Below are 27,713 nucleotides of genomic sequence, written 5' to 3'. Positions count from 1 at the left end.
AGCAGTATATAAGTCTAAGTACTATTGCTAGTGCTACTAACTTAGCAACTGTAGCTAGGAAGGTCATAAAATGGGTCTTGCTCAGCAATGGAAATTTTGGGCTCAATTGTAGACAAAAGTCATGGACTACCTGTACTGTTCCAGGTGGAAAAAAATCCTTCATACTAAACAATCCAAATCAATCAACTAAATGGTTTCTTGGGGGACATTCCAGATTGTTTGTTTTTCACCCTGTTGGACTTTTCTTCTAAACATGCTTTTTTGATGCCCATTGTATCAACAAACCATTTTTTCCTCCCTCTTTCTGATGAAGCCATGATCTTTTTGCAGCCAATCAAGGGCAAAGGTAAGCTCAGTTGTGATAAAAACAATTGATCAACAATCTTGGAGGATACTTGGAGATTTCCAAGTATTTCTAGCAGGACTTCCAGATTCTGTAACAGCTTTGTTCCTTATGCCATCCGTCTGGTAAACTCACAAGATTTGTTTTTCTCACTGTGTACGTTTATACATCCGGACTAGAATGTGTTGTTTCTCTCTGTCATATAATACATGTGGCTATAGGCACAATTTTGCATTTATTTATTTATTTTGTCAAATTGATGCAGTACATATTGGAGGTGGTGCCCCTTTGAGAACTGTATGCAATCAAATTTCATTCTAATGTAGGCCGATTAGTGTACATTCAAAGTGACAATAAATTTATTCTATTCATCCAATCTTAGCCCAATGTCTGTCATTTACAATTGAGGGCTCGCCATGTGGCTGCCTCTGACTGTCTTTCTCTAGATTCAGAAGCAAAGCAGGGTCCAACAGATTGTATTGTTTAAGAGCCGAGGTGGTTAGAGTGCAGCACTGCAGGCAACTTCAGCTGACTGCTAGCTGCAGTTCGGCAGTTCAAATCCCACCAGGCTCAAGGTTGACTCAGTCTTCCATCCTTCCGAGGTTGGTAAAATCAGGACCCAGATTGTTGGGGGCAATAGGCTGACTCTGTAAACCACTTAGAAAGGGCTCTAAAAACACTATGAAAATGGTATCTAAGTCTAAGTGCTATTGCTATTGCTATAATACCAGAGAATCCCAAAGTTGTAGGTTATGCGGGGAAGCTTAACGTAACGTCAGGAACATGGTTGTGGTAAACCAATCTCTGATTTGCTGCAAAGCAGACTACAAGGATGTGGTTGTGAAGTCATCCTGAGTTGAGTTCAACTTCAAAGTCTCTTTATTCCTTTTTTCACTAAAGATGATGTCCCTGAACAAATAGATTTGTGAGAGAGCATAGCTCTTGCAGATTAAAGTTCTGCCACATATAAATTATACAGGTGTGTGATATTTTGCTTACACATAATAAATCAGTGACAAGGGAGGTGGTGAATTGTGGTCTTTCCTCCAGAGCCGTCGCAAAGTTACAAATGCAGCCTGAAGCCGCCTGATTCTGCCTGTGTTCTTCCCTTTGATTTAAGAAGGCTGAAATCTCACCATTCTCTTTCTTGATCTCATAACTAAATCGGCACATGGAGGATTGCAGTGGTCAAATAGAAATTATTTAAAAGTCTTTTTAGAAAAAATGTCTCAAAAGTGTTTTTTTTTTTCAAGAGACAACTGGACTTTCTGTTTTTTCTTTGAAGATGTTTCGCTTCTCATCCGAGAAGCTTCTTCAGCTCTGACGGTGGGGAACGGAAGGATTTATACTCCTTGCAGATAGCTGGACGTTTGCATTCTTTTAGCATGTTGTTAAGGCCACTGGAGGTTTATCTGTGTCCTCAGGTGGTGCAAATGGGTACGGAGCCTTCTTGGAACTGTGGAAAGGACTGTATTGTAGATTGGAGATAGATGATGTCATATCCAGTGGTGGTATTCAGCCAGTTCTATCTGGTTTGGGCAAACCAGTAGCGGCGGCTGCGGGTGGCTCCAACCACCTGCCTGGACATAATCGCATCCCATTTATCTACGTTTTTGATGCTCTGTGCATGCACGGAAGGCGCGTGCGCTCACATTTGCACACTGGTAGCAAAGGTAAGTGAACACTATCCCTGGTCGTATCCCTCTCAATCTATTGAGAGAGGGCTGTTCAATTTTGACATAATGGTCTCTTTGAGCCCTCTTTCAAACAAAAGATCCTCTCTGTCCATAATATGGACTTTGTTGTCTTCAAAAGAGTGGCTTGTGTCTTTTAAATGCAGATGGAGTGTTGAATCTAGTCCTGATGTGTTTAGAAAAAAAAATGTGTTTCCAACAGGAATACACAGATCTCTGGGGAGTGGGGGGAATGCTGTTCCATAAGGCAGGTTCTAAATCAAAGAAGACACAATTCCTAAGTCCATTAAGAAGACACTTCCCAATGAAAGTGACTTTGGATCTTGCCAACCATCCCAGTGCTGGCAGGGTAAGCAGAAACAACTGGAGACAGGTAGTCCCATATGTGTCCTGCTCCTATGCCAGGATTATATAGATGATAACCAGCAATTTGAACAGCACCTAAAAGCCCACAGGTAGTTGGTGGTCATCACTGAGCTTCAAGAGCTTCTACAATCATTGTCCTGCTAGTTGCTTTTGGCAGAGTTGGGTTCCACTGAAAGAAACTTTCAAAAAGTTCAGCAGTTCGAGTCTCACCAGGCTCAAGGTTGACTCAGACTTCCATCCTTCCAAGATCAGTAAAATGAGGAATCAGATTGTTGGGGCCAATAGGCTGACTCTGTATACCACTTAGAGAGGGCTGTAAAGCACTGTGAAGCAGTATATAAGTCTAAGTGCTATTGCTATTATTTGGCCAAGTGTGATTAGACACACAAGGTATTTGTCTCCAGTGCAGAAGCACTTGATATACATGCAAAGCAACAGAATAATGATAATACTATTGTTATTGTTCTTATCAACCTTATGAATATTACTAATATTGTTCTTCACCTATAGATAGAATCTTGCCAGAGGTGGGTTTCAGCAGGTTCTGACCAGTTCTGGAGAACCGGTAGCGGAAATTTTGAGTAGTTCGGAGAAGCGGTAATAAAAATTCTGCCTGGCCCCACCCCCATCTATTCTCTGCCTCCCAACCCCCAGCTGATCAGGAGGAAATGGGGATTTTGCAGTAACCTTCCCCTGGATTTGGGACGGAATGGAGATCCTCCCCATGCCATGCCCATCAAGCCACGCCCACCAATCCAAGCCACGCCCACCAAGCCACACCTACAGAACTGGTAGTAAAGAATTTTGAAACCCACCACTGAACTAGCTGCATAACTATATAGATATACTCTGTGAACTGATAGGGATCTTAGCTCTCTTCCTGCCTACAAATTTTCCAAACTCCACTGGAAACATCCTCTCCCTCCTGGGACTCTAGACTACATTCCACTACAGCCACAATTGGAGAATTATTCTATTCTAATTTCAGGATAAAGAATTTCATTACTAGTACCTGATGCTATCAGATGTCTTTTTATATTATTTTTAGACTGTACACTATCCAGGATCTTAGGACTGACAGTATAGAAAGCTTTAAAATATATGAATGCATGCACAACATCCAACATCTTGCCATTCCAAGCCCAATCTGATGCAGGCTTGTTAAAAATTCAACTGAAAGTATTAATTTAAAAGGGTAGCTTGGGGCTAGATTATTTCCCCCTATATTTTCCATCTAGAGACAGATGTCGTCTAAATTCCCTCTTCAGCTGGTCTTACCTAGTCATGGGAAGAGGAGGAAAAAGTGGAGGAGGGGGAGAGGAAGAGTGGAGGAGGAGGAGGAAGAGGAGGAGGAGGAGGAGGAGGAGGAGGAGGAGGAGGAGGAGGAGGAGGAGGAGAAGCAGAAGCAGGAGAAGGAGAAGGAGAAGGAGAAGGAGAAGGAGAAGGAGAAGGAGAAGGAGAAGAAGAAGCTGCTTTTGGTGTTGGCACCCCATCTGTAGAATACCTCTTCCAGAGAAACACACCTGGCACTTATAATACAGAGATTACCTGATCTCCCCAAGCATTTGTAGCACCACTTAATTGACTAGGGGCTTTATTGCTTTTACCACTTTTCCATGGGATGCATCTAGAGGATCATTTGCTCAAAAGAGGGCAGATGATGAAAATTTAGACAAGCGCTGTGACTCACATGCATGCATCAAAAGAGCCGAACATGCATCATGCCATTGCAATGCTGCTTTCGTTATTTTAATAGTTCTGCGGATGATGTTGCTTTCCAGTCATTCCTTGTGCTGCATAGCTGCTTTTATCAACTGGGATATTCTCCAACTCCCCTTTTAAATATTTGCATTGTATCAGTAGATGCACACATATGGAAAGAAACTCTCTCTCTCTCTCTCTCTCTCTCTCTCTCTCTCTCTCTCTCTCTCTCTCTCTCTCACACACACACACACACACACACACACACACACGTCTAATTTGATTTAAGTGATGGCATATCTCTTCATGGGTGGTCTGAAACTACAAAGAGTAAACAAATAACATCTGGGTGAGTTCTTTAATAAGACATGTCTTAAAAGAAGTGTGAAGAGAGCTTCCATCCTTCCACCAAAAGCAAAGATCCAGACATCATTCAGTACTGAATTCATAATTGATTACATTTTCAGCCCAAGCTTGCCATACACTTTATCAGTAATGATTTAGTTTAACCCAGCTTGAACTGTAAACAAAACTAGCACATCCTGGATCATCATTTGTTTGTTTATGATGCTCATATGTCAACCATTCCCAGTTTTAGGTGATAAACAATGTCAACAAATATAATAACCCTCAATCCAAATTAGTAACCAATGCAAATTCTGAAGCAGCAATGTCATCTCACTATTCTCTTTCTCTCTCTCTCTCCCTCTTCCTCTCCCTCTCCCACCTCCTATCCATCTATCCATCCAATTTAGAATCCTCACAGAGGGATGTGCAATACACTCACTGCAATACACACATTGTTCCTCGGCTGCCACATTTTGTACCAGCTACAGTTTCCAAGTGTTTTGCGTGGACAACCCCAAGTAAGCCATTTTTCGTTCATCGAAAAAAACAGAAGTAACTCAACCATGAGTGACTGTGAGCAAGTTTGACAGTCCACTAAAGTTCACAATTGACACAAAAGATATAATAGCACAAGAGCTCTTTTATCCATATTTGTCACCTCCTTCTGAAACAGGAATTAGAAGTTACACAATAATGTCTCAAGCTCTGGACCACTTCTGAATGGCGGAATTTGGTGATGGAATTGTCCTAGAATGCTTAAGCCCACAACACCAAAACCATTTTATTTTGAAGAATGAAATTTTGTTCTTCGTCATCCAGATCCTGAGAGCTTCTAACCACTGGATCAGTACTTTCATAGGCTTCCTGTTCAACCCAAGATAAGTAAAAGCTGGGTATCATTTGCGTATTGATGACACCAAACCCTTTCTTAACGGATGTCCTCCTCCAAGCAGTTGAATGTTAAAGTGAACTGTAGTGAAAAGCCAACACAGTTCTAGGCTGCATAAACAGAGGGACAGAATCAAGATCACATGAAGTGTTAATACCACTTTATAATGCCTTGGTAAGGCCACACTTGGAATACTGCATTCAGTTTTGGTCACCACGATGTAAAAAAGATGTTGAGACTCAAGAAAGAGTGCAGAGAATGGCAACCAAGATGATTAGGGGACTGGAGGCTAAAACATATGAAAAACAGTTGCAGGAACTGGGTATGTTTAGTTTAATGAAAAGAAGGACTAGAGAAGACATGATAGCAGTGTTCCAATATCTCAGGGGCTGCCACAAAGAAGAGGGAGTCAAGCTATTCTCCAAAGCACCTGAGGGCAGGACAAGAAGCAATGGATGGAAACTAATCAAGGAGAGAAACAACCTAGAACTAAGGAGAAATTTCCTGACAGTAAGAACAATTAATCAGTGTAGCAACTTGCCTCCCAAAGTTGTGAATGCTCCAACGCTGGACGTTTTTAAGAAGATGTTGGATAACCATTTGTCTGAAATGGGGTAGGGTTTCCTGCCTAAGCAGGGGGTTGGACTAGAAGACCTCCAAGGTCCCTTCCAACTCTGTTATTCTATTCTATTGTAGAGAGGACAGAGTCCTACAAAGCAGAGGTCTCCAGGATGTTCTCTCCTCGCCATTGCTACTGACTGGAACTGACCCTTCAGTAGGAGAAAAATAATTGCAAGATATTCCCCCCCCCCACACACTATCATGTTTTGAGTAATAAAACAGTGTGATCTTCTGACTATGAACCTCCAATTCCAGTCCACTTCAATTCACTGATGTCTAACATGTCAATATGTAGCAAAGTCATTTGTCATTGTGTTGAGCGTTCCTATCTTCAAGCTTGTTATATTCTATCTTCCTGCTGTTATTCAGTCTTTGAGTCTTCAGGTTTTCTTTTCTTGCATGGCATCTTCAGCAACTAGACATCCCAAAGGCTTTAATCTAGACATGTCATAAACACCATTAGTTCTCTGAAAGATTCTGAGCTCTTTCTCAGTAGCATCTTGAACGACACCCAACTGGAGGGGACCATTTTATGACACTATATTATCAATCACTGTATCTTGTATGTCCTTGTAGTCTTCTTGGTTCAATTCAGGAGTGTTTCACCATTGCCTTCTTGTGCTCAGTATGAAATGAGGCTTTGCCATTTTCACTGAAGTAATCATCTACTTTCAGCACCTTCCCTATATTGCTGCGGTCTGAGATAGGTGCCTACTTTCAGGACTTCAATGACCCTGCTGGTATTAAATTACTGGTATTATAACCTCTTAGCATACACTCCTGGTGTTACTAATAAAAGAGGATATTTGTAGCTCAGGGTTGACATGAGGGGTCCTTGGTGCTCTCTGAACTTGGTTGTTTTCTTGCCAACAATATACTGTTTATAAAATCCAGGTCAGTCTCCAACTGAGTGTTTTAGATTTTGCTGATCAATTGGTTCTTTTTATTTCCCTTACCTATCCCACCCATATAATTCAGGTAACTATTCAGGCCTGCTAAATTTGCATGACTGAATCTGATGGCTGAATCTCATCTTTTATTCTTTAAATATCTGTTCTAAAAATGCAGCCTTCAAGATAATAGCGCACTGCTCTGCTTAGATGAGGTGTGTCTAACCCGCAGCCCACAGGCTGCATGTAGACCTGGATAGCTAGTAATGCTACATAGATTTATACATTGACTATATTATACTGTATATACGCCTCAACCACTGTACAAATTGGAGACACCTCCAGGGTTTTGAGGCAAAACATCCTTGACTCTCTGAGAAAGGAATGTTATTTTGACTACATACTACATATCACCCATACTCTGCAATCGAGTGAAGACAATTCCTCTTCACTCAATGCGACCCCAGCAAACCAAAAGTTCAGACACCCATAATTTAGACAGGCTATTTTTGATCTGGATCAGTTTCACATCTAATATACTTTCAAGTCTGTTTTGTCACATTTTTTTGCAAAATTTAAACATTTTTTGTATTTATCAAAAGTAAATTCCAGCAGTGGAATATGAGTATCTTGAAACTCAAAAAAAAAAAAAAAAAAAAAGTGGTGTTATTAGCTATCAAACCTCAAAAATACACTTTTCCCAAAAGGTTTCCACAATTTTGGCCACTACTGTACAGTATATCTGGCAATATATTTCTTTCTGCTTCTATCTGCTGGGGGTGTAGTGGTCTCACTGTCATTTGAAGAGGCATTCAAATCAGTGATGGGTTGCCCCCGGTTCGCTCCGGTTCCATAGAACCTGTAGTAAAACTAGAAGAAGGCTCCGCCCACTGACTGTGACATCATCAAAATGCTTCTGCGCTTGTGCAGAAGAGTGTGTGCATGTGCGAGCGAAGCGAGCGCGCACGTGCGGCCCCGCTACGAACTGGTAATAAAGGTAAATAGAACCCACCCCAGTTCAAATCGTACTCCAACAATGCAATACAATGTATGCAAAAAAGGAGGAAAAAGTTAATCCCTGATATTCTTGACTAGGGCTAGTGGGGGCGGGGGGTGGAGGGAATCCAGGTATTAATTTCTACAGAGCAACTGTTAATTGATGCTAACAGTACTGAGTTAGATATGTGACTTAGTACATAAATCAGGTTCTCAAGCCCCTTTAATTATCTACTCAACAGGAGTGCAGTGGTTCACAGAGTTAGGACGCCGAGCTGATGATTGGCTGGCTCACGTTCAAGACCTGGTTGCTGCCCTGTATCGGGGTGAGTTCCTGTCACTCGCTGCAGCTCCTGCTGGCCCAGCAGTTCAAAAGCAGGTGACTGTGAGTAGATAAATGGGTACCCCTTTGGTGGGCAACCTAATGGGGACATGAAAAGACACACACACACACCCAACTAGGCATCCCCTGGGCAACTGTGATTTCACCGGTTAATCTTTCAACCTGGAAGTGCTTTGCTGCTCTCAGCACAAGAACAGCAACTTCTAATCAATGCCCTTAAATCCATACCCTTCCCTACCTCTCCTCTCTGAACCTGGCTTTGAAAAAAAGCTAACTCCCGCCATAAATAGAGCCAGAGTTGGTGAATTCTTGTATGGGACACCTCCAGGAAATCTGAGTTCAGAAAACCCCCAAAGAAGAGAATAGTTAACCAAAGGACACTTATGCATTGTTGCTAGGAAAACTGCCATGCCAAAAAAAGTTTTCCATCGGGGTTTAACAATATGGAGCCCTACGGCGAAGCATCTTTCAGCCTAGTTCCATACAGGAACTTGGATTGCTTTGTGATTCTCTCAACAATCATTCACTTCAGCTCCCTGATGCGAGATACCTGTTCAGTCCATGCAACCTGCTGCTTTAGAAATGAGAGTGAAGAGTGTCAAAAAGATTTAAAAAGGGGGGATATCACAGGCAGAACGTGAATCCTGCCCACAGTACAGTCTGCAAGAAATTATCCCTAAGAGGGACAGCAAATGGAAATTCACCTCCGTGCTGATCTTAGCTCTTGGAGATACCCTTCTGGAAGCTAAGAAGCTAAGGAATATTATAAAAGGCAATTGCCTTCCCCGTAAAACAAGACAATATCTTCTAAAGCTTAACATGACATTTAGGTTCGTTGTTAGTCATTAGCAGGGGTGGGCTTCAAATATTTTAGCAAGGGCTTCTCTGCCCGGTTGCTGGGGTGGCCGTGGCTATGGTGGGTGTGGCCTAGTTGGCCTCCTACACCTTGGGGGGGGGTTGTTTTGCCCTCCCTGGGCTCTGGGGGCTTTCCTCGAGCCTCTGGGAGGGCGAAAACGGCCTCCTCAGGCTCTGGAGGCCCTCTGGAGGCCGGAAATGATCCTGTTTCCAGCCTTCCCAAACTTCTGGTAGGTCCGTTTTTCACTCTCCTCGAGTCTCCATGCATGCCCTGCACATACCTACATCCAAAACAGGCCGTGTGGGGACTCCTCAGAAGGGAGGGGCGGGGCGGGGCGGGGTAGGTGGAGCCAGCCAAGAGTGGGATTTGGGGGTTCTTCAAACTGCACAGAATCTTAGTTAGAGGTTCTCCCGAACCCCTGCGAACCCCCAGCAGCCCACCCCTGGTCATTAGATTTATATCCCACTTTCCTTGGCCAAGCTCAGGATAGGTCATAAGCCAGGCTCAGAGAGAGTTGATAACCTCACAACATCCCAGGAACTTCTGTTACTCCACAAGTATCTGCAGAAGCATGTCAAAAGCCAAGACTGTGGCTGCAATGGTGCAACCCTAGCGTGGTACATGGAACCCCACTTTTATCTGCTTCTGGGCACAATTGAAGGTATTGGCTATCACTATTAAAGCCCTTTAAGTTATGGGTCCAGAATTTCTGAGGAACCATTGTGTTCCAATGGGATTGCCCTGCCCCACTTGCTCCAGCAGAAAGGGCCTAGGAATTTCAGCCAGCAGGGTCTAAGAGAAGAGCCTTTCCCGCTCTTCTTTGGAACACCTTGCTGGAGGAGAGGTCTACCCCCAAACTTTTGGTTTTCCAAAGGAACCTTAAGACTTGCCTCTGACAGTTGAGATGGGACCCTGATGGAGATGCTTTACGCTGGAGGTGCTTGGTGGAGTGACAGGGAAAGGACTACCTGGCTTTTTAGTCTAATTTGAGTCCTCTGTAATTCTAATTGTTCTTGTATTTGCTATTTTTATTACTTTTGTAAGCTACCCATTGGCTTTGGATAGCGAGATGGGCAGCAAATAAATTTAATAGATAAATAATAAATGCATCTATTATTTATTTATTTATTTAATGAATAATATGATTTATTATTTATATGTACAACAAATAAATAATAAATGTATTTTTTATGAGCATCACACACCGAGGCTTCGACCACACCATTGTAGATGACATCTTTTACCATACCTGTAGATCAGGGGTGGGTTCCACATACTTTACTTTACTTTCGCAGTGGGAATCTGCATGCGCCTCCCGCCGGTTTTACTACCGGTTCTATAGAACCGGACAGAACCGGGAGCAACCCACCACTGCTGTAGATACCTCTCTATATAGCTGAATCTAGATTTAAATCTGAATCCCCACAGTCCATGTCCAACACCTTAGCCTCTATATAGCAAAGGACTGCTTTCAAATACAAGGTCAATATTTTGGCCATGTATATTTAATAATGTTTTTTTCATTAGCCCCAGATCCAAAACAGAAAAAAGAAAGAAAGATATGCAGTTACTTCTAAGCACTTTCCTTATTGTTCCTCACCTACAGACAGAAATCTTGCCAAACTAAAGCAATTACTTGCATCACTACAGATAATTCTCTTATAACATCTAAGGAGGACTGGTCTTAGCTCTCTTCCTTCCAGTCAAACTGTCTGCACTTCACTGTTTCTTGGGTCTCTGGAATGCAGCCCCTCCCTGCTGGGAATCCAGACTACATTCCACCACAATCATGTATGGAGATTCTCAAGTCAGCCAGGTCATGGTTGTCCCAAAGGTACTTTTTTCAAAAGGCAACTGGACTTTCTTTTGTTTTTCCTTGAAGACCTTTTGCTTCTCACCCAAGAAGGAGCCTTGGTAGTACAGTGGTTTACATGTGGTTTAATGCACCCTGTAATTAACACAGCTGCCTGCAATTTCTGCAGGTTCAAATCTTACCAGGCTCAAGGTTGACTCAGCCTTCCATCCTTTCTAAGGTAGGTTAAATGAGGACCCAGTTTGTGGGGGCAATAAGCTGACTTTGTATAAATATACAAAAGTATGAAGGCTATTGCTTAACGCATTGTAAGCTGCCCTGAGTCTCCGGAGAAGGGCGGCATATAAATCAATTTTTTTAAAAAAAAGCTTCCTCAGTTCCGAAGGAGAAGCTTCTTGGATGAGAAGCGAAACGTCTCCAAGGAAAAAACAAAGAAAGCCAAGTTGCCTTTTGAAAAAGTACTTTTAGGTTCCATCACAATCAGATTTTCATTCTTTCTCCACGGATGATCCAAATAGATGACCAAACCAAAAGTGAATAGCTCCTATCTATTTTTACTCTCCACAGGATTTCCTTCTCTGAGCATTAAGAAGTAATGTAATTCTAATGTAGCACTAAAAGCAGAGTTCACATGTTATGCTAAGATATAATGTGGTTTATTTGGTTTTAGCTTAGTGTCCCATGCATGCCTCCCATTACTAGATAGAGTGTGATTAAATAATCTACTACTTAATATAATGCCAGCCATAAAATTTTGGTATCCCATTGCAATATCCTGTGGCATTTTCCATATTTCATTACCTCCAGCAGCCATTTTCCACTACTCCATTAGCAAATTCCATAATATACTAGAATATTTGAGAACTGATGTGTATCTATAAATAAAGCCTTTTAAAAAAAAAAAGAAGAAGAAGCTTTAAAAAAGAAGAGTGGAATGGGGGAGGAGACGAAGCTCCAGGAGAAGTGCATGAAAATACAAGTAATTCTGAGGGAAAGGGAAGGCAAAGTTGGGTGGAACTGAATTCCTGGATGAAGGAAACAAAAGGAGCAGCCATCTTGCCTCCAAGCAAAGTCTCAAGTGAATGAATTCCACTGCAGGCAAGGTTTTGATGAGACGAACTTGGTGACAGTGCTCTCTGCTTTACATAAGGATGGAGGGGGAGAGAACTGACAGCTCCAACATCTTCTGAGCCCTAGGGCAGTCTTATCCAGAAAGCAGAAAACAAGTTGTCAGTCCCACAAAAGCAACACAAACGGAAATATAGCAAGCGGGGAGCTGGAGGTTGAGAGAGAATAAGAAAAGCAAAGCAAAGGGCCAAGGTACTCTGCATGGACTCATCCCCTCAATGCCAAGTGCTGTTGGCTAATTAATTGGCCTTAGTCTACCACAAGATAAGTTTAGAAATACATTTATTTCTGAGAATGCCTCTCCTTCCCTTTCCCTCTATCAACCTCTCTCCGCGAGTGCTGCAGGCAGAAGGATGGGAGATCAGAAATCAGAATCAGAACTGAGCTGGAAGGGACTTCGGAGGTCTTCTAGTCCAGCCCTCTGCTCAAGCAGGAGATCCTATACCATTTCAGACAAGTGGCTGTCCAGTCTCTTAAAAACCTCCAGTGATGAAGCACCCACAATGTCTGAAGACAAGCTGTTCCACTGGTTAATTGTCCTCACTGTTAGGAAGTTTCTCCTTAATTCCAGGTTGCTTCTCTCCTTGATTAGTTTCCATCCATTGTTTCTTGTCTTCTCTTCTGGTGTTTTGGAAAATAAGTTGCCTCCCTCTTCTCTGTGGCAGGCCCTCAAATACTGGATTACTGCTATCATGTCCACCCCTGGTCCTTCTCTTCTCTAGACTGGCCGTACCCAAATCCAGCAACCGTTCTTCATATGTTTTAGTCTCCAGGCCTTTAATCATCTTAGTTGTTCTTCTCTGCATTTTTTCCAAAGTACAAAATCCATCAAAATCAAATCCATCTTTGGTAAGAGCTGCAACCCGTTTTCTGAATGGAGGCTAGTTTTAATGCTCGTAACTCATAACTGAATATACAAGGTAGTCCTCAATTTATAACCATTCATTAGTGACAATGAATGCAACAGCATCAAAAAAGGCTGGTCTTCATACTTACGACAGTTGTAGCATCCCCATGGTCACCTGAACAAAATTCAGGTGCTTGGCAACTAGCACTTGTTTACAATGGTTGTACCACCCTGGGGTCATGTGACTGCCACATGCAAAGTCAATGGGGGAAACTGGATTTGCTTAACAGCTGCATGATTCACTTGACAAGTGTGGTGATTCATTTAACAACCTGTTGTGGCCTGTCAGCAGCCTGTGAAGCTAGTAGCTGATTCCGACAGCGAGAAGGCTGGTGTGGTGCTGCGCCAGCAGCCTGGGCAGCTGGCACTCGAGTCAGACAATGAGGAGGCTGGAGAAGATGTGGTGCCAGAGGCGGGGATTCAGCCAGGGCCTTCAGAACCTCCAGAAGCTCCTTTAAGTGAAGAGGAAGAAGAGGAGGAGCCTCTTCTCAATGCACGGGCGCACAGAGCTGCCAAAAGGCAGGAGTGGCTCCTCAGGAGGAGGTCTCCTCGAGAGTAAGGCTTGGGGCTAATTGGCCACTCCCTTAGCCTATTTAAGGAAGGACAACGACTGAAGCAATTTGCAGGGAACAACTATGTTCACTCTCTTTTGCGTCTGGATCTTAGTTCTCTTATCAGTTTCCTGCAAATTGCTTCTGGGCTTTCTGCCAACCATAGTAAGATTACGATTATTTATTCTTTGGATTCTTGTAGGCTGTTAAGAAAGTTAATTAATAGCCTTTGTTTTAAAAAGACTGATTTAATTTAGTAAACTAAGGTTTGTACAGACTTTGTGTGTGCTGCGTTCTTTGAGGTCCATAGCTGGGGCAGAACACAACCACGGCAAAAAAGGTTGCAAAGTTGGGCGTGACTCACTTAATAAGGGCAATGAAAATTCTGGTCCCAACTGTGATCATAACTCCAGGACTACATCTAACCTGGGTTTGTGCCACTTAGAATAACAGAGTTGGAAGGGACTTTGGAGGTCTTTTAGTCCAACCCCCTGCTTAGGCAGGAAACCCTACCCCACTTCAGACAAATGGTTATCCAACATCTTCTTTAAAATTTCCAGTATTGAAGCACTCATAACTTCTGGAGGCAAGTTGTTCCACTGATTAAATGTTCTAACTGTCAGGAAATTTCTCCTTAGTTCTAGGTTGCTTCTCTCCTTGATTAGTTTCCACCCATTGCTTCTTGTCCTGCCCTCAGGTGCTTTGGAGAATAGCTTGACTCCCTCTTCTTTGTGGCAGCCCCTGAGATATTGGAACACTGCTATCATGTCTCCCCTAGTCCTTCTTTTCCTTTAAACTAGACATACCCAGTTCCTGCAACCGTTTTTCATATGTTTGAGCCTCCAGTCCCCTCATCATCTTGGTTGCTCTTCTCTGCACTCTTTCTAGAGACTCCACATCTTTTATACATTATGGCAACCAAAACTGGATGCAGTATTCCAAATGTGGCCTTACCAAGGCATTATAAAGTGGTATTAACACTTCATGTAATCTTGATTCTATCCCTCTGTTTATGCAGCCTAGAACTGTTGGCTTTTTTGGCAGCTGCTGCACACTGCTGGCTCATATTTAAATGGTTGTCCACTAGGACACCAAGATCCTTCTCACTTAGCCAGCCAACAGCTGATGTCTCCTTTAGAGCTGGGATAGAGATTTAATGCCAAAATTTACCTGCCACCCTTAGGAAGGTTGGATATCTACAATGGCTACTACAATCACAATCTGCTCCAAATATGTCCACTGACTGTACTTGCCACCAGTAACATATTTTCACTGTGTTAAAGTCACCTCCGCTAACATGCTATTATCAGTCTATGTTCCTCTTTGTATCACACTTTAACCTCTCAGTGTCTCATTATATAGTGCTGGTTAAAAGCACAAATGCCATGAAAGATAATTCTCTGCCCATCTGAGAAAATTTCATTGCCTGGGGAAAACCACTGTGTAGGTTAAGCCACTGCCAGAAAAGCAGAGCTGTGGAAGATGTTCCTATCCTTCTCACTGTAATCACAGTGATGTCCCTAATCGCTGTAATCATTGATTAATTAATAATTCATCCATCCATCTATCCATTTTATAAGTTGTATTTCTATGTAGGTGAATACTCAACTCCATATGGTTTAGGGCTAGATATGTGTGACATTTTAGGGACACTGGGAAAATAATGGAAGGAGGATAGACATGAACTCTCAAAGAGAATTGTTAGCAGGTTATCTGATAAAGGGAAGCTCAGTCCTGATCTGTGTTTTTCAACCTTAGCAATTTTAAGATGGCCGACTTCTGCTTCAGAAAAGGGAAAAAAGGTGGAGAAAAGGTGGAGAAAACATGAAGGAAATGTGAAGGTGAAGGTAAGGAAGAGGAGAGGAGGGGAGAGGGAAGGGGAGGGGGGATTGGAGGAGAAGAAGGGAAGGGGGAGGGGATTGAAGGGAGAAGGAGGGTGGGGTGGGTGGGGAGGGGAGGGGGGATTGGAGGAGAAGAAGGGAAGGGGGAGGGGATTGAAGGGAGAAGGAGGGTGGGGTGGGTGGGGAGGGGAGGGGGGATTGGAGGGGAAGAGGGGAGAGGAGAAGGGAGGGGATTGGAGGAGAGGAGGGGAGAGGAGGAGAGGGGATTGAAGGGGAAGAGAGGGGATTGGAGGAGGGGAGGGGGAGGGGAGTGGAGGGGAGGAGGAAAGGAAAGGAAAGGAAAGGAAAGGAAAGGAAGCCTGAGATAGTATTTTCTTTGCAGCCTGAGAAATGTTACTGAGGTGAATTAAAAGGTTATTTATAGAAAAATAAAAATTGATTAAACAAATTGGCACTTTCATTTCAGTTTCTCAGGATTTACCAGCATCCTTAATTTCTTTTCCCTACATCTCTCTCTTGCTTTGTTTGCCAGGCTAATTCCTGTGTCTTCCTGTGTTGTCTTTTAAATTCAGGCCCAACCCTTTTCCAAGACTATGATTAAAACTGACATGAGACATCAAGTCAGACTGTTGGGCAGACTCCAGGAAAACCTTCTCCAGTCATGCCAGCTCAGGTTCATTTCATCAGAGGGACCAGGAGCTGAACCTAGGTGAGAGGCTTTTGCTGGCCTTAACTAAAAAACTAAATGCCTTTCTGGGAATAAATGAAAGTTGTGCTGAATGCTCAGTGAGTATTTTTTACTATAAGAACTAGGAAAGTTATTAACCAAGTAAAAGGTAAAAGTAAAGGTTCCCCTCACACATATGTGCTAGTCGTTCCTGACTCTAGGGGGCAGTGCTCATCTCTGTTTCAAAGCCGAAGAGCCAGCACTGTCCGAAGATGTCTCCGTGGTCATGTGGCTGGCATGACTAAATGCCAAAGGCGCACAGAACGCTGTTACCTTCCCACCAAAGGGGGTCCCTATTTTTCTACTTGCATTTTTTATGTGCTTTTGAACTGCTATGTTGGCAGAAGCTGGGACAAGTAACGGGAGCTCACCCCGTTATGCGGCACTAGGGATTCGAGCCACTGAACTGCCGACCTTTCAATCGACAAGCTCAGCGTCTTAGCCATTGAGTCACCACTAATGTTTCCAACCCAGAGAATAACTAACTTCATCCTTTCTCTTAATAGCACTTAGACTTATATACCGCTTCATAGTGCTTTACAACCCTCTCTAAGCGGCTTACAGAATCAGCATATTGCCCCCAACAATCTGGGTCCTCATTTTACTGACCTCGGAAGGATGGAAGGCTGAGTCAGCCTTGAGCTGGTGAGACTTGAACTACTGACTGCTGGCAGTCGGCAGTCAGCAGAAGTAGCCTGCAGTACTGCACTCTAACCACTGAGCCACCGTGGCTCATATTCCCAATAATGAGACCATAACACATTGTGTCTTGTACCCACCCTCCTTCCTAGATAAGCAGCAGAGAAAAATGATATCCATGCAAGAGGTAGGCTATTGTTATAATAAGCACCAAATTTAAAATCGTAGCTCAGAACTAATTTTTCCTTTTTAAAAAAATTAAGACAATCTGTACTTCAGCAAGAGGAAAACATGTTGTTTTAGCTTGGCTAGCAAGATATGTATCTCATCATAAAGGCTTGTTAAGTCTCTCCGTCAATGTTACTAGTGAGCCAGAGATCTCGGGAATTCGGAGAAAAGCAGATTTAAATTTCCGTGATGTTAGCAAAGCAGGCATGTGATTATTATTAGCAGAAAGTACTGCCAACCGCTCCAACAGATGACATTGTCCCTTTGTGAGTATGGATTGCAAGTATTCACGCCATATCTATCCCAAGGCTATCAATTATTGTGATTTTAATGCTAGTCTTACAACTTTGTTTTTCCAAACTCTCACATTGAGATTGGGGCCAAGCCAACATTTACCCAGACACTTGCTTTTTATTTTCAATTTTGTCTGAAAAGAAACACTGTTTTTTTTCCCAACTTATCACTGGTACCTCACCTGACACATGTTTTTAAAAAGACCTTGGGCTCCGTGGATATTTCCATAACTTCATTCTTGCAAACACCAGTTGGCTGCATTCTTATTGGCCCCAGGGCAGGACTCAATCCTCTTAACCAATTGCTAAAATTAAGAGGATGTAGTTTCTTTGCTCTCGCACATTAACAATTTCTGAGGAACATACCATGAAAAAGAGGAGAAGGCTCCCACTGGGTCACAAAGGTTCGTCTATCCAACATACAGTGATACCTTGGTACTCAACTGCTTTGAAACTCATCCAATTTGGTATTCAAAACATGCATTTTGTTCCGGTATTCATTATTTGTTGATATTCAACACACAGGCTCGAATGTGTCGGTGTCAGCTGTCTTGTGACTCACTACATTATTCCTTATGGGAAAAATTTGTTTGGTACTCATCGTTTTTGATTCTCATTGCACCTCCTGGAACCAATTAACAATGAGTAACGAGTTACCACTGCGCTTCATCCTGTTCTAATCAAACCAATATTGTCTCACCAAGAAGATACACTACAAGGCTGCATCTCACCAGTGTTGGTCATCTATAACTGATTTTCAATGGCAGCTTGCATTATATCCTTGTTTATTGGACCCGTGTCCTTCCTGGTTAGTACTGGCTTCCCGGGAAGTGACACGAGGCTGGCTCCAGGGGATTATAAACGCTTCGCTGAGTGAGGGTGACTTTCCCGCCGCCTTGAAAGAGGCGGTGGTGAGGCCTCTCCTCAAGAAGCTTTCCCTGGACCCGGCAATGTTGGTAAATTATCGTCCGGTCTCCAACCTTCGCTTTGTTGCGAAGGTTGTTGAGAGTGTGGTCGCGCAACAGCTCCCCCAGCACCTGGATGAAACGACGTATCTGGATCCGTTCCAGTCGGGCTTCAGGCCCGGGTACAGCACGGAAACGGCATTGGTCGCGTTGGTTGATGATCTCTGGAGGGCTCGGGACAGGGGGTGCTCCTCTGTCCTGGTCCTGTTAGATCTCTCAGCGGCTTTTGATACCATCGACCATGGTATCATGCTGCACTGGTTGGAAGAGTTGGGGGTGGGAGGCACTGTGTTGCGGTGGTTCTCCTCCTTTCTCTCTGACCGGTCGCAGTCTGTGTTGACAGGGGGACAGAGGTCAACCCCGAGGCCCTTCATATGTGGGGTGCCGCAAGGGTCGGTCCTCTCGCCTCTCCTGTTCAACATTTATGTGAAGCCGCTGGGCGAGATCATCCGTGGTTTCGGGGTGGAGTACTATCAGTACGCTGATGACACCCAGCTGTACATCTCCACCCCGGATCACCCCAACGATGCCCTTGAAGTGATGTCCCGGTGCCTGGAGGCCGTACGGATCTGGATGGGGAGGAACAGGCTCAGGCTCAACCCATCCAAGACTGAGTGGCTGTGGTTTCTGACGTCCCGTTATAGTCAGTTGACGCCATCACTGACTATTGGGGGTGAATCATTGGCCCCCACGGAGAGGGCTCGCAACTTGGGCGTCCTCCTGGATTCACGGCTGTCTTTAGAAGAGCACTTGACGGCCGTGACCGGGAGGATTTTTCATCAGGTTCGCCTGATTCGCCAGTTGCGTCCCTTTCTGGATCGGGACTCGTTATGCACGGTCACTCATGCCCTTGTCACCTCCCGCCTGGACTATTGCAACGCTCTCTACATGGGGCTCCCCTTGAGGAGCACCCGGAGGCTCCAACTGGCGCAGAGTGCGGCCGCGCGGGTGGTAATGGGAGCGACATGGCGTTCCCATGTAACACCCCTCTTGCACGAGCTGCACTGGCTCCCGGTGGTCTTCCGGGTGCGCTTCAAGGTTCTGGTTACCACCTTTAAAGCGCTCCATGGCTTAGGACCCGGGTACTTGCGGGACCGCCTACTACCACCAATAGCCTCCCACCGGCCGGTACGCTCCCATAGAGAGGGGCTCCTCCGGGTGCCGTCAGCCAAACAATGCCGACTGGCGGCCCCCAGGGGGAGAGCCTTCTCTGTGGGGGCACCTACTATCTGGAACGAGCTCCCCCCAGAGATACGGAGGATCCCGGATCTGCGCACCTTCCACCGCGCCTTAAAGACCTTACTATTTCACCAGGCCGGCCTGGCCTAATTTTCCCCCTCTTTTATAAAAGATTTTTAAAATTTTAAATATCTTTTAGTATTTTATATATTCAATTTTAAATTGGTTTTAAAAGTTTGGGGTTTTAAATTTGTCGGGGCCAAAATTATTTAATTTGATTTTATTCTATTTTTAAATTTTGTATTGTATGTGTTTTTATTGTTTGGCTGTGCACCGCCCTGAGTCCTTCGGGAGTAGGGCGGTATAGAAATCTAATAAAATAAATAAATAAATAAATAAATATCCAACATTTAGTTCTCATGGCTGATAAACATTCATAGATTAAAGTAAAGGTTCCCCTCGCACATATGTGCTAGTCATTCATGACTCTAAGGCTCATCTCCATTTCAAAGCCGAAGAGCCAGCGCTGACCAAAGATGTCTCCGTGGTCATGTGGCCAGCATGACTAAATGCCAAAGGCGCATAGAACGCTGTTACCTTCCCACCAAAGGTGGTCCCTATTTTTCTACTTGCATTTTTTATGTGCTTTCAAACTGCTAGGTTGGCAGAAACTGGGACAAGTAATGGGAGCTCACACCGTTACGCGGCACTAGGGATTCGAATTGCTGAACTGCCGACCTTTCAATCGACAAGCTCAGCGTCTTAGCCATTGAGTCACCATGTCCCACATAGATTGCCTCCTCCCAAATGAATATACACATGGTCCTCAACTTACAACCAATTGGGACCGGGAAATTTGTTATTAAGTGGTGTGCTTAAGCAAGACATCATGTGACAACAACTTATGACTTTCCCTGGTGGCTTCCCCATTGACTTTGCTTGTCAGAAGCTTTCTGGGAAGATCTCAAATGGCAACCACATGACTGCTGGATGTTGCAATTGTTGTTAGTGTAAGTTGGTTGCCACACACCAAATTGTGATCACATGACCCCAGGGAAACCATGCCAGGTAAGTTTGAAGACCAGTCGTAAGTCACTTTTTTCAGCATCGTTGGAATTTATAATGGTCCCTAAATTAATGGTCGTAGGTTGAGGACCACCTGTATCTCATTTATTTTTGGAGTCTCCCATCCAGGTGACTATGGACACTTCTTCCTGAATGTTTCAGTTCATCATGTCCATCAATCAACATCCCACAATGTTCCCTTTAAAGCAGGGGGTCTCCAACCTTGGCAACTTTAAGACATGTGAACTTCAACTCCCAGCTGGCTGAGGAAATCTGGGAGTTGAAGTCCACAAGTCTTAAAGTTGCCAAGGTTGGAGACCCCCTGCTTTAAAGCATCATAGTTTTGGGTAGATTAGCACCATGTTAAATTTACCGGTTTGCAAAAATACCCTGGAAATAACTCTTGAGGTTGACTCATTAACGCCTGGAGCAAAAACAGACGTCTTTGTCTCATAGTGTTTTTTTTTTCCCCAGACTGGTTTAAGTGTCCATCTAAGAAGTATCTAACCCAGTACACTCCAAAAGTCACACTTACGTCGCTGAGTCTCTCTCTCGAGCTGCTCCGATGAAAGCCTTTTGATTCTCCGCTTGCACTTTCACTGTCACTGTCTCGGCAGCTGTTTTGGCCTGGATTAAGCTGCAGAACAAAAGTAAGAAATAAAAGTTTACAGTCTGTCTAAGAAAGACATTTAAAGGCATCCCTTCTAGCCTGGCAATAAAGCACAATGGTCGCGCTATCAAACCGTCTCTTGGTTTGGACCCAGTAAATTTTGTTGCCTAAGGCAAAAGGCGAAATAGCATCCATTCAGAGATGTTAATTGAAACTTTTCTTTCAACTTTAATAATGATAAACTATTACCCAGCAATTTGAGCATAATTTGGGGGTGAAGGGAAGGTTACGTGGCAGACTCAAATCTATCCACTCCGTCTGAGATACCTGTGATTCCAAAACCATTTGCACTATTCAGGTGACCCTGAAGGCACAGATAAACCTCCAAGTGGCCTCAGCATCCCTCAGAGGAGTGCTAATGACCAGATGACTGCAAGGAATATAAACAGCAATAGCACTTAGACTTTTTTACAGTGCTTTACCACATTCTCTAAGTGGTTTACAGAGTCAGCCTATTGCCCCCAACAATCTGGGTCCTCATTTTACCCACCTTGGAAGGATGGAAGGCTGAGTCAACCTTGAGCCTGGTGAGATTTGAACTGCCAAATTGAGGGCAGCCGGCAGTCAGCAGAGGTAGCCTGCAGTACTGCACTCTAACCACTGCACCACCGTGGCTCATGGTCCTTCCATTCTCCACTGAAGAAGCTTATTGGATGAGAAGCAAAATGTCTTCAAGGAAAAAAAAAGGAAGTCCAGTTGCCTTTTGAAAAAGCACCTTTGGGACAACCAAGACCTGGATGACTGAGAATCTCCACAGACCTGTGGCCCTCTTGCTCCCTGATACACCAGCCTTGGACTTCGGCAAGTGTGACTGAGCACATGGAACTAAATTCTGATAGTCCACTTTTGTATTTATCCATACTAAACTCTGAAGAAATGTTGCCTCGTTCTTGTCATATAATTCCCCTCCATCTAAGGACCAAATGGTGGCTGGTGCCAACAAACAAAAGGAAGCATAAACATCTTCATTTCTGATAATGTTCCTGAAGTCTTAAACAGCTCTTTCTCATCGCAAATTTTGTACCCCATAGAAACCTTGGATAACGTTAATCAACTGCTCGACAGGAAATTAGAAAAACTGCAATTTAGTGATCACGTATGTGCTCTGTACACAGGAACATTCATATTTAATTGTTGGGATTTCGAGAAAATGCAGGAAAAACTCTTGCCAGGAAGTCTGATAATCCACCGCCAGATATTATAGACAACCCTGGACTGGATAGCCCATTGTGATCTACGTTCTTTCATAAAGGATTTTGTGATTCAAAGGGTGGGATGCAATCAGAAGCTAAATGCCACTGAATTCAGTGCAATATCCAAGGAGAAAGGTATTGGGTTGCATTTTTCATCGTGGATGAAAAGCTACCTGGGTAGTCACTAAAGAGTCGACAATGACTTGATGGTATGTAATCATCATCATCACACTAGGGAACATAACATATCTGGGAGTATTTCATTTTGGGTACCTGTTCACAGCTTCGATCATGCTTTGAAATGATGACTCAAAGTTGTAACAAAGAAAGCACCTCCACCCCCAAATACAAATACATGCCCTATAACAGGGGTGTCAAGGCCCGCAGGGCCAGATCTGGCCCACGGGGTGCTTAGATCTGGCCTGCGGGGCCACCCTGGAAACAGCAGAGGACCGGCCCGTGGTGCCTCTGCCAGCAAAAATGGAGCTTGGGAAGGCCACGGATGGCCCTCCCGAGCTCTATTTTTGCTGGCAGAGGGTTGCAGGAAGCTGTCGCAGCCGAAAATGGAGCTTGGGAGCCTGTTTTCACTGGCAGAGTACTTGGGCCACCACAGGTGCCCCCGACACGAGTGACATTGAGCTGGCCACATGCACCTTGGCCAAGCCTGGCACACCCACCCTGTCTATGCCCACCCCGGCCCCCCAAGGTCAAACACAACCCTGATGCGGCCTTCAATGAAATTGAGTTTGACACCCCTGCCCTCTAGTATAAATTGCTCAGATTTACTTAACAGATTCTCCATCAACCAGCCGATTTTGATTCTGTGACCCTACATTAGAATGATCTCGTACAGAAGCAAGCTTCTTCATAATACACCCACAAACGATCTGACATTTTGCCATTCAGCTAATTGCGAACAAATAAATAGACAGATGGATACTTCACCACCAAGTTATAGACAGTAAATATTATTTCAATCTACTAGTCCCTGACCACAATGGAAATTAAACATACAAACCACCCATTCATATGCAATTATTTCTTCACCACTACAGTAATCTGGGTTTTTAAGCTTTCCAAATATACTCAGAGACCCTGCTTTCTTTCTAATGTGACTGGCTAAAATAGCTATGCACACACTTTAAGCATACGCAAGTATAATCAGGTAGAGACTTCCAGAGAAATAGGACAAACTGAAGATGTCTCTGTAAAGGCAGAGCTGATGTCCATGGTGAAGACTAAGGAACCAGTGACTGGTTACTTGGAACCTCTCTGGATAAAGAGAGGAGAGGAGGTTGCCCACATATACTCTGAAGAACTGCACTTTTCTAGGAGACCAAAAGACAATAATTTTCCATAGGTTTGAGTGCTGGCAGACAACAGGATCAGCAATCTTGTGAACAACCTTGATGAAGCCTTTTAAAGAAGTGGTTCCCAACCTTTGGGGCACCAGGGACCAGTTCCATGGGGGAAAAAAAATTCATGGATTGGGAGGGGGGGCATTGTTTCAAAGATGATGGTTTATTTTGAAGATACTAGCATATCAAAAAGGGATGGGGTAGCTCAGTGGCTAAGAAAAATAGGGACCACCTTTGGTGGGAAGGTAACAGCGTTCTGTGCACCTTTGGCGTTTGGTCATGCTGACCACATGACCATAGCCTGACTAGGTGGCCCAGTGGCTAAGACACTGAGCTTGTCAATCAGAAAGGTTGGCAGTTAGCAGTTCGAATCCCTAGTACAGGTCTCCTGCGTGAGCAGGGGGTTGGACTAGATGACCTCCAAGGTCCCTTCCAACTCTGTTACTGTTACTGTTTACTGTTATCACGGAGACGTTTTCAGGCAGTGCTGGCTCTTTGGCATTGAAATGGAGATGAGCACTGCCCCCTAGAGTCGGGAACAACTAGCACATATGTGCGAGGGGAACCTTTACCTTTACCTTACTAGTCTATCATTCATTTTTTTAAATTAGAAGAATGTTAACCGGCTCAAGGTTGACTCAGCCTTCCATCCTTCCGAGGTGGGTAAAATGAGGACCCAGATGGTTGGGGGCCATATGCCGACTCTGTAAACCGCCTAGAGAGGGCTATAAAAGCACTATGAAGTGGTATATAAGTGCTATTGCTATTGCTAAAAGCCAGTTAGTAAGAAGCTGTCCATGGTCCTGAATTCCATGACTTCTATTTAAGAGGTTAGGATAATTAATAAGAGGCATAAATGTCCTTTAACTGCAACAATTAAAAGACATGTCCTTGACATGTCTTTTAACATCTAAGAAATGTTTCTCATGGAACATACAGTAGCTTTCAAGTCTGAAAACATAAAGAGATTTTATAAATTGGAGAGCTGCCACAAAGAAGACATACTTCCTATACATCATCAGTGATATTTCCAATCATATATGACATACATCTACTATCATTAAAAAGTGTCTGACAGTAAATTCAGAAAATTGTTGTGTTAAGATTCTTATTTCATTCAGATATATTTAAGGCAGTCATTTGCTGGATAGATGGAGGAACCCTGATTGGCACGGTGGTTCGAATGCAGTATTGCAGTTTAATCCTGCTGACTGCCACAGGTTCGATCCTCACCGGTTCAAGGTTGACTCAGCCTTCCATCCTTCTGAGGTTGGTAAAATGAGGACCCAGATTTTGGGGGGCAGTAGGCTGACTCTGTAAACCACTCAGAGAGAGCTGTAAAGCATTATGGGACGGTATATATGTCTAAGTACTTTTGCTATGATTCAAACACAAAAGGTATACAACAGGAATTTAGTCTGCAATTCTATTAAGATAGCCACTTCTGAATTGAGAAAAATCCTCAGGATGCAGTGGCTACAATATACCATATTGTATATTGTATACATATACCAATATGTAAATATTGTCATAATTTTATTTTGTTTTGGACAGTTAGTAATGCAACCCCATGCAATGTAAATGTTTAACATTATTTAGTGATTTTAGTGATATTTATATAAATTATAATAATAACTTTTATTTGTGGTCACAGACCAAAATACAGATATAATTTATATAAATTAACTATATTATATATTTCATATGCAGCTCAAGACAATTCCTCTTCACTCAATACGGCCCAGGCAAATGAAAAGGTTGACACCCATGTTCTAAAAAGTAGTGGTGGGAACAGAGCAAAATGTAAATTTTATTTCATTTCCATTTAGTTAAAAATCTAGTCAAGAGCTACTACAGTGTTTTTCAAAATTGGCCCTGTTAAGGTATGTGGACATCAACACCCAGTATTCCCTAACCAGCATGAAATCCACACATTTTAAAGGTGACACGTCTGAAAAACATTGACCTAGTTCAATAGAGTTGATATGATTAAATAGGTTATTTTTTCCCTCTTCTTCCCCATTAAAAATGAGAGGCTTTTAAACCATGAGTAGAAGCATCATAAAATACATTTCTTCAGCTTAATCTCTAGGCTTTGGTGATCAGTGTTAAAAGTGCAATTGTTCTTGATTGCTGTTTAATTGCTCCTTGTTGGCATTCCTCAACTTCTGGCCTGATTGATTTAGCACTGTTTTTGTCATTAAGATGCTACATCCCTATTAGGTTCTTGTAAGTCAACCACAAGCTAACTTCTGGAACTTGAATAATTTATATAGGCAGACAGCTAAATGGTGTACAACAGAGTTTTTCAAGTTAATTGTTCAGCCCTCAAAGCCTCATTTATTTCTTGGTCTTATTTTAAGATAAATGTTTATTTGAGGTTGGAAGCCAGGGTTTTTTTTGTTTTTTTTTAGGGGTTACCTGCATGAAACCTACTTTCACATTGTGGTAATTTTCACCTTTCAGGTAACCTTTTGATTATATTATCTAGGGATTCTGGGAGTTATAGTTTTAACATCTGAATATCAACATCCAGCTCAAGAATACGAATAAAAATCCAGAATCATTTTGTTTCCGACATTCCTTACTGTTTATTGAATACACAGCAGAGTAATGTCGAAGCACAACTAACTAAGCAAAACTATATATTAAATAAATGAATACATTACAAAGAATTGTTTCTATTTTTGGTTTTGGGGGGGAAGGTAATGTCCCTTAAGCAGAGTCAACTTAGGCATTTTTCAAAATGTTTAATATGCCGAGCCCAAAAGGTTCTCCATCACTGCTCTAGGATGACTTTCCTATAGATAGATAGATAGATAGATAGATAGATAGATAGATAGATAGATAGATAGATAGATATAGACTTCGTCGAAACGTTGCCAAGATACCTCCAATTTTACGCGGGAGAAAACCTGAATAACCAAAGACCTACATATATATATACAAAAAACCTTGGTTACGTAGGGAAAACCTGGCTAGAAGAAAAACACACACACACACACACACACACACACACACACACACACACACACACATATATATATATATATATATATATATATATATATTGATTTATATGCTGCCCTTCTCCGGAGACTCAGGGCGGCTTACAATGCGTTAAGCAATAGCCTTCATACTTTTGTATATTTATACAAAGTCAGCTTATTGCCCCCTTTTAGTCCAAGCCCCAGCTCAAGCAGGAGACCCTGGCCTATACCATTCAGATGGCTGTACAATCTCTTTTTAAAAACCTCCACTGATGGAGCACCCACAAGCCCTGAAGGCACGTTACTCCACTGATTTGTTCTTCTATCTGTCAGGATGTTTCTGTTCTGCCCCAGCTCCGGATTCCCGAGGATATTGACACACACCAACGGTCCTTAACAAGTTTATTAAGTAGCAAGAATAAACCAAAGTCCGGCAAAGGTTGGCAACCAGCCCAGAAAGCAAGATACGATAAGATTTTTCCAAAAAATGCTCTGATGGTAATTACAAGTTGTTTCTAGCAAGAAACTTACTAACTGGCGTGTGACTTAAATAGGCTAAGGGAGTGGCCAATTATCCTCAAGCCCTACTCTCGAGTAGACCTCCTCCTCCTGAGTAGCCACTCCTGCCTTTTGGCAGCCCTGCGTGCTCGAGCATTGAGGAGAGGCTCCTCCACTTCGCTCTCCCCACTTGAAGGAGCCTCTGGAGGTTCTGAAGGGCCTGGCTGAGTCTCTGCCTCTGGCACCACATCCTCTTCAGCCTCTTCGCTGTCCGACGCGAGCACCAGCTGCGCAGGCTGCTGGCGCAACACCACACCAGCCTCCTCCTCGTCGGGATCAACCACGATCCGCGCAGGCCGCTGGCGGGCCACAACAGTTTCTTTTTATTTCTAGGGTTTGAAAACTTTTCTCCAACTGAGGAGAATGTGGATGGATCTGGATAGTTGAAAACACCTGTAATGGCATTTAGTTGTCTAGTGCAGGGCTGTCAAACTCAAGGCCCGGAGGCCGAATCCGGCTCACAGGGTGTTTAGATCTGGCCCATGGGACTGCCCTGGAAACAGCGAAGGACTGGCCCGCGGTGCCTCTGCCAGCAAAAATGGAGCTCAGGACCCCGTTTTT

At 43.4% G+C, this 27,713-nt stretch overlaps 2 protein-coding genes across 17 annotated transcripts in view; one reads left to right on the top strand and one right to left on the bottom strand.

Moving 5' to 3' along the window:
• AUTS2 (activator of transcription and developmental regulator AUTS2) overlaps positions 1–27,713 on the bottom strand; it is a 1,102,353-nt gene that overhangs the window by 624,321 nt on the left and 450,319 nt on the right. For all 16 annotated transcript variants that reach the window (XM_087889442.1, XM_087889478.1, XM_087889448.1 and 13 more), the window contains one exon: positions 20,919–21,020. In XM_087889442.1, coding sequence (XP_087745568.1) covers positions 20,919–21,020 — 102 coding nt within the window. The remainder of the gene's footprint in view (positions 1–20,918; positions 21,021–27,713) is intronic.
• LOC132712279 (uncharacterized) lies at positions 316–21,131 on the top strand. The gene is made up of 5 exons (XM_087882205.1): positions 316–346; positions 8,091–8,174; positions 15,205–15,293; positions 15,860–15,996; positions 20,858–21,131. Exons 1-5 carry the CDS (start codon positions 316–318, stop codon positions 20,865–20,867), a joined length of 351 nt encoding a protein of 116 aa, XP_087738331.1. The 3' UTR covers positions 20,868–21,131.

This window comes from Pantherophis guttatus, chromosome 1 (assembly GCF_059756535.1).
Source record: "Pantherophis guttatus breed Tessera chromosome 1, ASM5975653v1, whole genome shotgun sequence".
Classification (NCBI taxonomy): Eukaryota; Metazoa; Chordata; class Lepidosauria; order Squamata; family Colubridae; genus Pantherophis; species Pantherophis guttatus.
Note: the sequence above shows the minus strand (reverse complement) of the source record. Positions and strands in the feature narration are given on the sequence as shown.